The sequence below is a fragment of the Odocoileus virginianus genome, chromosome 16 (assembly GCF_023699985.2).
Source record: "Odocoileus virginianus isolate 20LAN1187 ecotype Illinois chromosome 16, Ovbor_1.2, whole genome shotgun sequence".
Lineage (NCBI taxonomy): Eukaryota > Metazoa > Chordata > Mammalia > Artiodactyla > Cervidae > Odocoileus > Odocoileus virginianus.
This window is the reverse complement of record NC_069689.1, coordinates 60,786,781-60,798,956: the sequence shown is the minus strand read 5'-3', so window position 1 is coordinate 60,798,956 and position 12,176 is coordinate 60,786,781. Positions and strand designations below refer to the sequence as shown.

Here is a 12,176-nt window from a genome sequence, read left to right as displayed (position 1 = left end):
TCTGAGGGAACCTGCCTCCTCAACCTCAGGCGTCCCCGGAACGCCCTGCGCCTCCCCACAGATCCCGGGTACCCAGGGGCCTCCACAGCGGAGTCCCGAAAGGAGGTTTTCCTCAACTTTTTGCTTGGGGACTGAGGCGCCTAATCACTTCCCAGCTCTGTACCTCTGTTTTCTCTTGAGCAACACCAGTTCCAGATCTGAGGAAGGAAGTGGTTAGAGCAGAGATAAGCCAATTCATGGGGTGTATTTTAGCATGAGAGCTAGGTAAAGTGAGAGAATTTTCTGTTAGGATTATTGAATGAACACTGAAAGAAGATTGCTCCTTGAGGGAATTCTGAAAAAGGGTTAATATGAAGGAAGTGGGGGCTAAAAGAGATTACAATAAAACTACACCACTGAACTTTCCTTTTTTGAGGCTTGAAGACATGAAGCCCCGCTCTTCCATAAGCAGTAATTTTATAGAGTTCTCCAGTATTCTTGGACTTCCCTTGTGGCTCAACTGGTGAAGAATCCGCCTGCAATGCGGGAGACCTGGGTTCAGTCTCTGGGTTGGGAAGATCCCCTGGAGAAGGGAAAGGCTACCCACTCCAGTATTCTGGCCTGGAGAATTCCATGGACTGTATAGCCCATGGAGTCACAAAGAGTTGGACATGACTGAGCGACTTACACTCACTTATTGTCACAAAGTAAGGGCATCAGTTTTTTAAACTTTATTCCCATGATCAGGTTTGCCCCTCACATTTGTAGGCCCTGGGTAAAAGTACAAATAGAGACCCACAAACCATAAGTTTAAATATTTAAATTTTTAATCAAGGTAACAATTGTTGTATAAGCTATGTTCTTTTCTCCTACCTTGACAACATACCATCATAATGATCTAGAAGACCAGTTTCATATTCAGGATTCTTGGACTCCTTGGAATACCTGGAAACTCAGCTGGAATATGGCACTGTAGAGAAAGCTGATCTCTAGTTCTTTCCCAGTTGTAACAGAGCAGGATAAGCACAGCCCTTCAGTTCAGTTCAGTTTAGTCGCTCAGTTGTGTAAAAAGCTTTGTGACTCCATGGACTTCAGCACATCAGGCTTCCCTGTCTATCACCAACTCCTGCAGCTTGTTCAATCTCATGTCCATCGAGTCAGTGATCCCATCCAACCATCTTATTCTCTGTCATCCCCTTCTCCTTTGGCCTTCAATCTTTCCCAGCATCAGGGTCTTTTCCAATGAGTCAGTTCTTCACATCAAGTGGCCAAAGTATTGGGAGTTTCAGCTTCAGCATCAGTTCTTCCAATGAATGTTCAGGACTGATTTCCTTTAGGATGAACTGGTTGGATCTCCTTGCCATCCAAGGGACTCTCAAGCGTCTTCTCCAACACCACAGTTCAAAAGCATCAGTTCTTCGATGCTCAGCTTTCTTTATGGTCCAACTCTCACATCCATACATGACTACTGGAAAAATCATAGCTTTGACTAGACAGACTTTTGTTGGCAAAATAATGTCCCTGCTTTTTAATATGCTGTCTAGGTTGGTCATAGCTTTTCTTCCAAGGAGCATCTTTTAATTTCATGACTGCAGTCACCATCCTCAGTGATTTTGGAGCCCAAGAAAATAAAGTATCTCACTGTTTCCATTGTTTCTCTATTTCCCATGAAGTGATGGGACTAGATGCCATGATCTTCATTTTTTGAATGTTGAGTTTTAAGCCAGCTTTTTCATGCTCCTCTTTCATTTTCATCAAGAGGCTCTTTAGTTCCTCTTTGCTTTCTGCCATAAGGGTAGTGTCATCTGCATATCTGAGGTTATTGATATTTCTCCTGGCGATCTTGATTCCAACCTGTGCTTCATCCAGCCGGGCATTTCACGTGATGTACTCTGCATATAAGTTAAATAAGCAGAGTAACAATATACAGCCTTGAGGCACTCATTTCCCAGTTGCTGTGCCTCATTTACTGTGTACCCTGTTACTAGGCAGCAGGTCTTGCTCAGCCATTGGTCGGGGCCTCAGTGGGCCTTGCCCACAAGCAACCAACTGTCAACGAGCCGCAGTTAGTGGTCCTGCCCAGATACTGGTCAGCACCACAGTGGGCCCTGCCCACTGCTAACTGTCAAGAGGAACCATTGGAGAAGAGATTGAGTCAGGGGTTGGTGGTGTGGTGGTCATCAGGTGGAGAGTGAGGTAAGAGGCAGATTCAGGCTTTTTCTTGGAGGCCCTCCAGCACACCGCCTTGTGCTAGTGGTTGAGCTGGAAGGCCTAGGGAACAGATTGGGGACTATGTCCTGAGGGCTCCAGAGCCCTCACTAAGGCCCTCCACTAGCCTTGGCCCAAGGAGGAGCAGTGAACCTCTCCCCCATTCCTGTCTCTGTGACCCTCTAGCAGTGGCCATCTGTCTGGGTCACAGTCTGTGAGACCTGATCTCCCCATCTGGGTGGCCTGAGGAGCCTGAGAACTAGCTGGGTTGGATGCCTGGCTTCCTCAGGGATGACAGCTGGGCAGGATGTGAGAACCTGGCCCCAAAGCAAGTAAACTGTACCACCTGCTGTGCTAAGCTCTAGGCCTACGGCAATAGATTTAATGAGGGATACAAAAAAAGAGGAAGTACAGCTCAGTGACATGTTAGATGATAGAGATGAACATAGAGTGCTGCTAAACACAGATTTGTATAGTTTATTTTGATGTACCTACAATTCTGCCTTTTCCACAGTATCATAAATTGAATCATTTAGTATGTAGCTTTTTTTTTTTAGGCCATACTGTGCAGCATGTGGTACATCTGAAATCAGGGATCGAACCCATGCCCCTGCATTAGAAGTGCAGAGTGTTAACCTCTGGACCAAGAAAGTCCAGTATGTAGCTTTACTATTTGATTTCTTTCACTTGGCATAATGCATTTGAGTTTCACCCATGCTGTGTATGTCAGTAGTTTGTAAATATTTAATCACTGAGTAGTAGTCCATTGTAAGGATGTACCATAGTTTGTTGTCTATCCACTGAAGTACATATGTGTTGTTTCCAGTTTGAGGCAGTTATAAATAGAGCTGCTATAAATATTTAAGTACAGAGTTTCATATGAAACATTTTAATTTTTCTTGCATACATATGTAGAAATGGGATTGCTGAATCCTGTTAAGTGTGTATTCAACTTTGTAAGAAACTACCAAGCTGTTTTCCAAAGTGGCTGTACTATTTCGTGTTCCCACTGATGTGAATGGGATGTGAATGTGTAGGAGTTTGTCTGTTCACCTGTTGATAAACATTTAGGTTGTTTTCAGTTTGGGGCCCCTGGAAGTAAAATTGTAATGAATGTTCATTTACAAGTCTATGTGTGGACATATGATTTCAATTCCCTTTTATCACGTCTAGGAGTAGAATGATTGGATATTGTGGTAGATATAAATTTAACTTTTTAAGAAAATGCTAAACTGTTTTCTAAACTGTAGTGTTTTACTTTCCCAGCAGCAACTGGAAGAGTTCCAGTTTTCCTCATCTTCAACAACATTTATTATGGTCTATCTAACTTCAGGCATTCTAATACATGGGTAGTACTGTCTCACTGTAATTATAATTTGCATTTCCCTAATGATTAACCATGAAGAACATCTTTAGTATGCCTGTTTGCCATCTGTATATCTTCTTTTGTTAAGTGTCGATGCAAATCTTTTACCCATTAAAAAAAATTGTATCATTTTCTTATTATTTTTAAGAATTTTCAAAATATTTTGAATACAAGCATTTTGCCTACAAATATTTTCTCCTAGTCTTTGAGCTACCTTTTATTTTCTTAAATGTTTTTTGAGGAGCATAAGTTTGTTTTTGAAAGGTGTAAATTATCAGTTTGTTCTTACGGAGTGTGTGTTTTAATGTCGTATCTAAGAAATCTTTGTCTGACTGAAGATTGCATAGGTTTTTTCCTATGTTTTCTTCTAGTGGTTTTATCATTTTAAGTTTTACATTTAGGCCTATGGTCTACTTTGAATTCTTGCCTGGGAAATCCAATGGACAGAGGAACCTGACAGGCTATAGTACTTGGAGTTGCAAAAGAGTCGGACACAATTTAGTGACTAAAAACTACTTTGAATTAATTTTTGTATATAGTGAAAGGTATGGATCAGAGTTCTTTATTCCCCATATAGATATTTAACTGATGCAACATTATTTATTGAAAGGGTTGTGCTTTCTTCACTGAATTATCTTTGTCAAAAATAAACTGTCCATATGTGTGTGAATCTAGTTCTGTCTTCTCTATTTAGTTTCATTGATATATTGTCTTTTTTTTTTTTGTACCTCTCCATCTCCCTGACCTATCTTACATATCTCTCCATCCCCTACTGCTTCTGGCAGCCACCTGTTTGTTTTCTGTATCTATGACTATTTCATTTTGTTTGTTCACTTGTATTTTTTTAAGTATTTTTAATTTAATTTATTTGGTCACACTGGGTCTTAGTTGCAGAGTGTGAACTCTTAGTTGTGGCATCTGGGCTCCAGTTTCCTGACCAGGGATCAAACCCAGGCCCCCTGCATTGGGAGCATGGAGTCTTAGCCCCTGGACCACCAGGGAAGTCCCTGTATTGTTTTTTTAGATTTCACATATAAGTGAAATCATATGGTACTTATCTTTCTTGTCTGACTTATTTCACTTAGCATAGTTCACTCTAGGCCTAGGGTTAGTTGCTCAGTTGTGCCCAACTCTTTGTGACCCCATTGACTGCAACCCACCAGGCTCCTCTGTCATTGGGATTTTCCAGGCAAGGATACTGGAGTGGGTCGCCATTTCCTTCTCCAGGGTATCTTCCCGACCCAGGGATTGAACTCGAGTCTCCTGCACTTCAGGCAGATTCTTTACTGACTGAGCTACCAGAGAAGCCCCTATGTCTATCCATGTTGATGCAAATGCAAGGTTTTATTCTTTTTTATGGCTGAGTAATATTCCATTATGTATATCACATCTTCTTTTTCCATTCATCTATTGATAGGAACTTAGATTGCTTCCATATTTTGGCTATTGTGAATTATGCTGCAATGAACCTAGGGATACACATATCTTTTCAAAATAGTTTTTCTGTTTGTTTGTTTTCTTTGGAAAAATGCCCAAAAGTGGAATTGCTGGATCATATGGTAGTTCTTTGGGATTGGAATGAAAGCTGACCTTTTCCAGTCCTGTGACCACTGTTGAGTTTTCAAATTTTGCGGACATATTGAGTGCAGCACTTTAACAGCATCATCTTTCAGGATTTGAAATAGCTCAGCTAGAATTGCATCACCTCTACTAGCTTTGTTCCTAGTAATGCTTCCTAAGACCCACTTGACTTAACACTCCAGGATGTCTGGCTCTGCGTGAGTGACCTCACCATCCTGGTTATCCAGGTCATTAAGACCTTTTTTGTGTAGTTCTTCTGCAGCCTGTGGCGTTGCAGAGTCAGACACGACTTAGCAACTGAACAACAACAACAATGGTAATTCTACTTTTATTTTTTTGAGGAACTTCCATATTATTTTCTGTAGTAACTTCACTAATTTATATTCTCACCAGCAGTGTATGAGGGTTCCCTTTTCTGTACATCCTCACCAACGCTTGTTATTTGTTGTCTTTTTGTCTTTTTTTTAAAGTGCCAATACCATACTGCCTTGATTACTGTGGCTTTTTAAGTCTTGAAGTAGGTAATGTTAATTTTCTAATTCTTTCTTTTTCTAAGTAATTTTGGCTATTCTAGGTACTTTGCATTTCCATATGAAGTGTACCATCAACTTCTTAATTTCTAAAAAATAATGCCAACTGGGAATATCATAGGGATTATTTTAATTTTTTATAAATCAATTTGGGGAGAATTGACGCCCTAAAACCATTGTCTTCCGGCCCATGAATAAGATCTCTCTCTCCATTTAGTTAGGTCTTCTCTCGGTGATATTTATGGCCTTCCCTGGTGGCTCAGACAGTTAAGAATCTGCCTGCAATGCAGGAGACCTGGGTTCAATCCCTGGGTCAGGAAGATCCCCTAGAAAAGAGAACGGCTACCCACTCCAGTATTCTTGCCTGGAGAGCTCCATGAATAGAGGAGCTGGGCTGGCTACAGTCCATGGGGTCACAAAGAGTCAGACATAACTGAGCGACTAACACATACACACTCAGTGGTATTTTATAGCTGTCAGGGTACAGGTCTTGTACATCTTTTGTCAGATTTAACCCTAAGTATTTCATATTTTTATACTATTATCAATAATTTTTTATTGTTGCCTTTATATAGAAATAGATTTTTGTATATTGAACTTTTCTTCTGCAACCTTGCTAACTTTATTAGCTCTAGTAAAATTTTTTAAAAAGATTCCATCAGGTTTTCTCTATAGATAATCATATTGTCTGGGAATAGCTCTGCAGAGCTCTTTCCAATCTGAATGAAAGAGTCCCATTATCCCCAAAATTCCCTCATGCTCTTCTTTTTTAAATAGCATCACCCCCCACCTATAACTCCTGACAACTACTGTTCTGTTCCCCATTATTAGTTTTGACTTTCAAGAATGCCTTATAGATGGAGTCACTGCACATAAGTTTTTAGACTAGTCTTTCATCCAGCTAATGCCTTTGAGGTTCATCCATGTTTTTATGTTTATCAGTAGTTTTTTATTTTTATTACTGAGTAGTATCCCATAATGTGGGTATACCACAGTCATTTTTTAATTGGATCTTAGACATTGTGAATTTTACTCCATTGGATGCTGTTTCTTTTTGTAACTGAGCAAGGGCTCATGTGTCCATGACACAGAAAGCCAAATTCTGACAGCAAGTGTTTATAGCAAAGTAAGGGTTTATTGCAGGGCACCAAGCAAGGGAGTAGGAAATGAGTCTTGGATCCACTCCTTCTTGGTTTTTGGTTTAGGGATATTTTAAAATGGAAAAACAAAGAAATTTGGATTATCTTTGTCTTGTGACATTTCTGTGACATGTCTTAGTCACAGTTTTGGGAGTTAGGATGACCCAGTTCATGATTCTCTGGCCAGGTAGTCCATGGCTCGGGGATCTAAGAGCTTAATCTTGCCCTGGAGAAACAACCTGAGTTTGTACATTAATGATGGTGTCTATAACAGCAGTCTTAGTACATTTATGATATTATAAGCAACTGCAGTCTTAGTCATCTGATTCTGCTTGACTGGTGTTCAGGATTGAGGTCAGAGGGGAGAAGAAATGGGGTGAAGTCAAAGGAGAGAGGCAAGCGAGTAAAGTTTTAGGTAGAGTAATCATAAACTCAGTAAGGGAACTTAGTTTTATTGGGGCTTGGTTTCATATTTGTATTCATATAAATATTTGTTCTGGTGTGTAGTCAAGTTACTTCATTAAGTTTGATCTTCTGACTTCCAAGATTCATTGGGCAATACCAGAACAGTATTTGAATAGGATTAACTTTTCCCACTACTTGGCTAGATTTTCCTGAGTACTCTACCCAGCGTTTGTGAATAATGAGGTTTTCTGTTCTTGCTGGTGGAAACAGGCATTATTCGTGGCCCTGTGTCACCTCAGTTTAGTGTTCCCACTGATGATTTCAGATGGTTCTTTCCTTTCAGACTCAAACCCAGATAGTCTCTTCTCACTTTGCACAGAAACATCACAAATGTGCTCTCACAAGTGAGAAAAGATGATGGTAGCAGGGCCTTTATAAGGCTTCCAGGGCCCCAAGGCATTCCAACAGTGCAAGACCCTACTCCACTACCGATTAAAAATCTTAAAATGTACCCCGTGTTCCACGTTAAATGCCTTTTCTTAACTGTAACATTTGAAAACCTTTTTATAATTGTACAGTTTTGAGTTTTATAAACTGCAGATTGCTTGTTCTTTTCTCATAAACTTAGATATTATGTACACACAGTAGAGCTGATAAGCTGTCAGTGTTTTCGTAAATATTTATTTTGATTTTGTGGGATTTTCTTTTTTAGTCAGTCTCTTTTCAGGTCTCCAATATTTCTGTAAGCCCTGGAAAAATCTCATAGGCTCTGGGCACTGTGCCTGCAGAGCTGGATGGCAGCAGGGGGAATAGAGAGGAAGGAGTAAACTGGACAGCAAGGAAGGGAAGTGTTTGAGCTGTATCTGACTGGAGGTGAAAGGAAAACAAGCAGAGAATCATGACCCCCTACCCAGCTGGCTTTAGCACAGCCATTTGCAGAGATGGAAGAGCCAGGAGAAGGCATAAGTTGCAGAGAAAGGGTGAATTCAATTTGGAACAGAAAGCCACTCTCTTATCAGGAGGTGAAGAAAGGAAGCAAGAAGTCAAATTCCTTTCCTTTCATCATAGCACATGTCATCTTGGGGTGGCCTGAAAGATACGAATAGTCAAACCTGTCTCTGCTGATATCCTTATTAAAATGAAGAGCATATCTTAGTGATGTGGTAACGAGGCAGGTGCCAGGCTCTAGAATAAATAGTGCCCATAAGTGAATATGCTAAGGAGGGTGATGTGCTGTCTTCTGATAACTTCCCCCTTTTATCTGCAAGTACCTCGGCTTATTTCTTTGACCAGCTTTTCAGAATTTCATAGACATTTCCAACACTATCTTCTGTGATGGCAAGTCCCAAAGGAAGTCGAAGTCAGAAGATGAAGCTCCCCATCTTTACCCGAAAGGGGACACTGGAGGTGCCATCCCCGACAGAGAAGGACTGGTCTAAGGATGATGAAGATGATTGGGTCTTCAAGGATCCAGATCAAGAGCAGGATTCCCTACCCCAGCCGTATCGAATGATTAACAAAATGGTGAACTCACTGTTTGACCGTTCGTGGGAAATTATTGAGGGGAGGGATACTTCAAAGACAGCTGAGCTCTGCCGGACCCAGCCCACCATCTACCATCCACTTAGAGAAATTAAGGTATGGAGCAGCTGCCAAGGTGGCCTTGTTTCTCAACTGAGTGGTGGCTTTCACGTTTATTTGATTAATTATTTATTTATTTGGCCGTGTCGGGTCTCAGTTGCACCATGTGGGATCTTCATTTTGTGTTGCGGGTTCTTTTGTTACAGCACAGGGGCTCCAGAGCACACGACACGGGCTCACGGGCATGTAGGCTCTCTCGCTGACCAGGGATCAAACCCATGTCCCCTGCATTTCAAGGCAGAGTCTTAACCACTGGACCACCAGGGAAGTCCCCTCAACTGAGTGTTAAGGTAATAAATGAAAACTCCTGATCCAGGGAAGGAATTCCTGCCAGGAAGCTTCATTCACCTGTATTACAGGTGCGTGCTGGAAAGATTACAGGCATGCTGATGTTGATTAAAATGGATCTAGTCATTGCCTGGGTAAATGGGCATTCTGGTTAACTGAAGATTATGCACATCTGCCTTTTACATCCTATTGTTATTTACAAATCTTTCGGAGTGTATTAATCACTGTCTTGCTTGGTGGTTAAGAATCTGCCCGGTGTCAGCTACAACTCTTTCCACAGTGTTCTAGAAGAACAGAGTACAGGGAATGGGGCCACTGGTCCACTTATCATAGGCTGTGGCCACACTTGGTGTTGTGAATGAGCACTTCTTCTCGACTTCCTTGCTTTCTCTTGCCCCTTTCTCCTAAATGTAGAGTACTATGACTTGCTTGATATCTGGGCAAGTTATTTAGATGGGCACTGCATTTGGGTGGGATACCATAACTAGGAAGGACCTGCATCACTTTTTGAAGAGTTAGCTCAGGACTTCCCTAGTGGTCCAGTGGTTAAGGCTCCACGTTCCCCTTGCAGGGGGCAGAGGTTCAATCTTGGCTGGAGAACTGAGAATCCTACAAGCTGCACAGTGCTGCCAAAAAAGAAAAGTTAGCTCATGTTACTTGCAGATGGCAGTAACTGAAAACTGTTCCTTTTCTCTTTGTTTTGCTTTTTCCAGCTCAACACAATGCCAAACTGCATGGATGTTTCCCAAGACTATGTGTTTATTGGAGGAAGCAAAGGATTCTCTATCTATAATCTGCATAACGCTAAACAATTACATGTTTGGGAGAAACTTAAGGTTGATGTCATTTCCATCTGGGCCACAGATTTGGGGAGTGAAATACTTATTGCTCCTGTGGATGAAACGGGTACATGTTCTTCTCTTTCCTTTTTAGCCTAATCTATAGATAGCTGTAGACTGTTGTTCAGTTTAATCTTCTTTCCAGGCATGGGAGGGACCAGACATGGAGAGTTCTCCCTGGTCATGTAGTAGCAGCCAGCATCTGCAAGACAGTGTGGTATGCCAGGCATTGTTCTCACATTTCACATATGTTGGTCCATTTCACCCTCACAATAGCCTAGGAGGTACATATAGTTTATTATTGTTGTTTTTCAGAAGAGGTAACGCAGAAAGTGGGTTTCCTGGGTGACTCAATGGTAAGGAATCTGTCTGCCAATGCAGGACATGCGGGTTTGATCCCTGAGTTGGGAAGATCCCCTGGAGGAGGAAATGGCGACCCACTCCAGTATTCTTGCCTGGAGAATTCCATGGACAGAGGAGCCTGGCAGGCTATAGTCCATGGGTTTGCAAAGAGTCAGATATGACTTAGCAATTAAATAACAACAGAGAAAGTGGCACAGGCAGGATTTGAACAGGCAGTGTAGCCCCGGAGTCCACACCCTTTCCAGCACTCGGCAGTCCTGCTGCTCACATATTCGAGGCTTTCTTTCCCCCCCTCAGCCTGAGGATGAATCAGGCAGGGGAACCTTTGTACAGAGAACTATGGACGGTGTCCTGGAGGATACTCTTTCTGTAGGAGAATGACCTGATTCCATTGACGTTTTAGGAAGAGCACCCTGATAGGAGTTTGAAAAACCCAAATGGAAAGGTAGAGAGACCAGGAAGAGCTAGTTCATCCATTGAGGAGAGAAATTATGAAGGTCTGAACTAAGGGAGCTGTTTAAATGAAAAGTGCACTGTGGTTCTGTAAGATGTTAACACTAAGGGAAGTGAGATGAGGGTATAAGGGAATGCTTTGTAGTATTTTTGCAGTTTTTCTGTATGTCTAAAATTAGTTCAAAATAAAAAGCTTAAAAAACGAAAAGGAAAATATAATGGAAAAACTTGGTCAGAGATGGAACATATGTGTGGAGTTGGGGAGTGGGGGGTATGAAGAAAAATGACTCCTTTCTGCCTTTAGATAATGGGATAGAAGATGATACCATTCCTTGAAAAGCAGTTATAGGAGAGTAAGGTTTCAGGGGACTGTGAGTTGAAAGCTTCAATTTGCGCATGTACATGTTTGAGGCACCTGGAGTAGGAATGTTGATATTCAGGAGGAGTTTGGTCTAACGATAGGATTGCATTTATCACACTGCATTATATCCAGTTAGTTTCATGTCTGTGTGATTCTGAATGTGATAAACTGGAGGATGGAGACTGCCTTGGTTGTCCTTCGCTCCTTTGTGGTCTTGGAGCAGATATCCCATGAATATTTATTGGGTTGAGTTAGACTTTCACCCACAGCGGGCCAGGTGCCTCTTGAAAGTCTGTATTATGGCAATAGAGGTAGGTTATGAGTGTCTGGGAGGCACCTCAAGAAAGTGGCAAGAAGTCTGTGGGTGATGATCATATACTAGAGCCCTTAGGTTAAATGGGAATTAGAATGACCGAATTACTTACTGAATCGACAAAATTAACTTCATGAGGAGCTTTCTGGGGTTTGAGAGATGAGGCACATAGAAGAGGAAGAAACCATCCTTTCCCTCAGAGAATCCATGCACTCGCAAGAGGAATAATGAACACTCACAGGAAGTGAGGGCTTCTCTCTTAGCTCAGTCAAGTAAAGAATCCGCCTGCAATGCAGGAGACCCGGGTTTAATTCCTGGGTCTGGAAGATCCCCTGGAGAAGGAAATGCAACTCACTCCAGTATTCTTGCCTGGAAAATCCCATCAACAGAGGAGCCTGGTGGGCTACAGTCCATGGGGTTGCAAGAGTCAGACATGACTTAGTGACTAAACCACCACTGCCATAGGAAGTGATTGGATGACACTGTGAAACACTGGGGTGATGTGCTAAAACAGGTGGATGGAAATCAAGGAGTGGATCAGTGTAGCTGAAGTGCTTACAAACAGAGTCTAAAAGGAGAAGATAGGGCCAGTGTAGCTAGAGATGACCTAAGAGCGAGAATAGCTGGAACATTTGAAGTGAGGGGTGGAAGAAGGCCAGGAAACCAAGATGATCACGGGCAGTGGAGGGGCTGGGAAGGAAGCCTAATAA

At 41.9% G+C, this 12,176-nt stretch overlaps 1 protein-coding gene across 7 annotated transcripts in view; it reads left to right on the top strand.

The window, feature by feature from the left end:
* WDR93 (WD repeat domain 93) overlaps positions 1-12,176 on the top strand; it is a 45,964-nt gene that overhangs the window by 147 nt on the left and 33,641 nt on the right. For 3 of the 7 annotated variants that reach the window (XM_020909351.2, XM_020909347.2, XM_070478348.1), the window contains exons 2-3: positions 8,502-8,846; positions 9,851-10,043. In XM_020909351.2, coding sequence (XP_020765010.2) covers positions 8,544-8,846; positions 9,851-10,043 — 496 coding nt within the window. In that variant the 5' untranslated portion in view covers positions 8,502-8,543. Of the gene's footprint in view, positions 1-86; positions 2,176-2,203; positions 8,847-9,010; positions 9,140-9,850; positions 10,044-12,176 lie in introns of those variants that run through there. The other 4 variants (XM_020909348.2, XM_070478346.1, XM_020909356.2 and 1 more) reach the window with 4 other exon arrangements.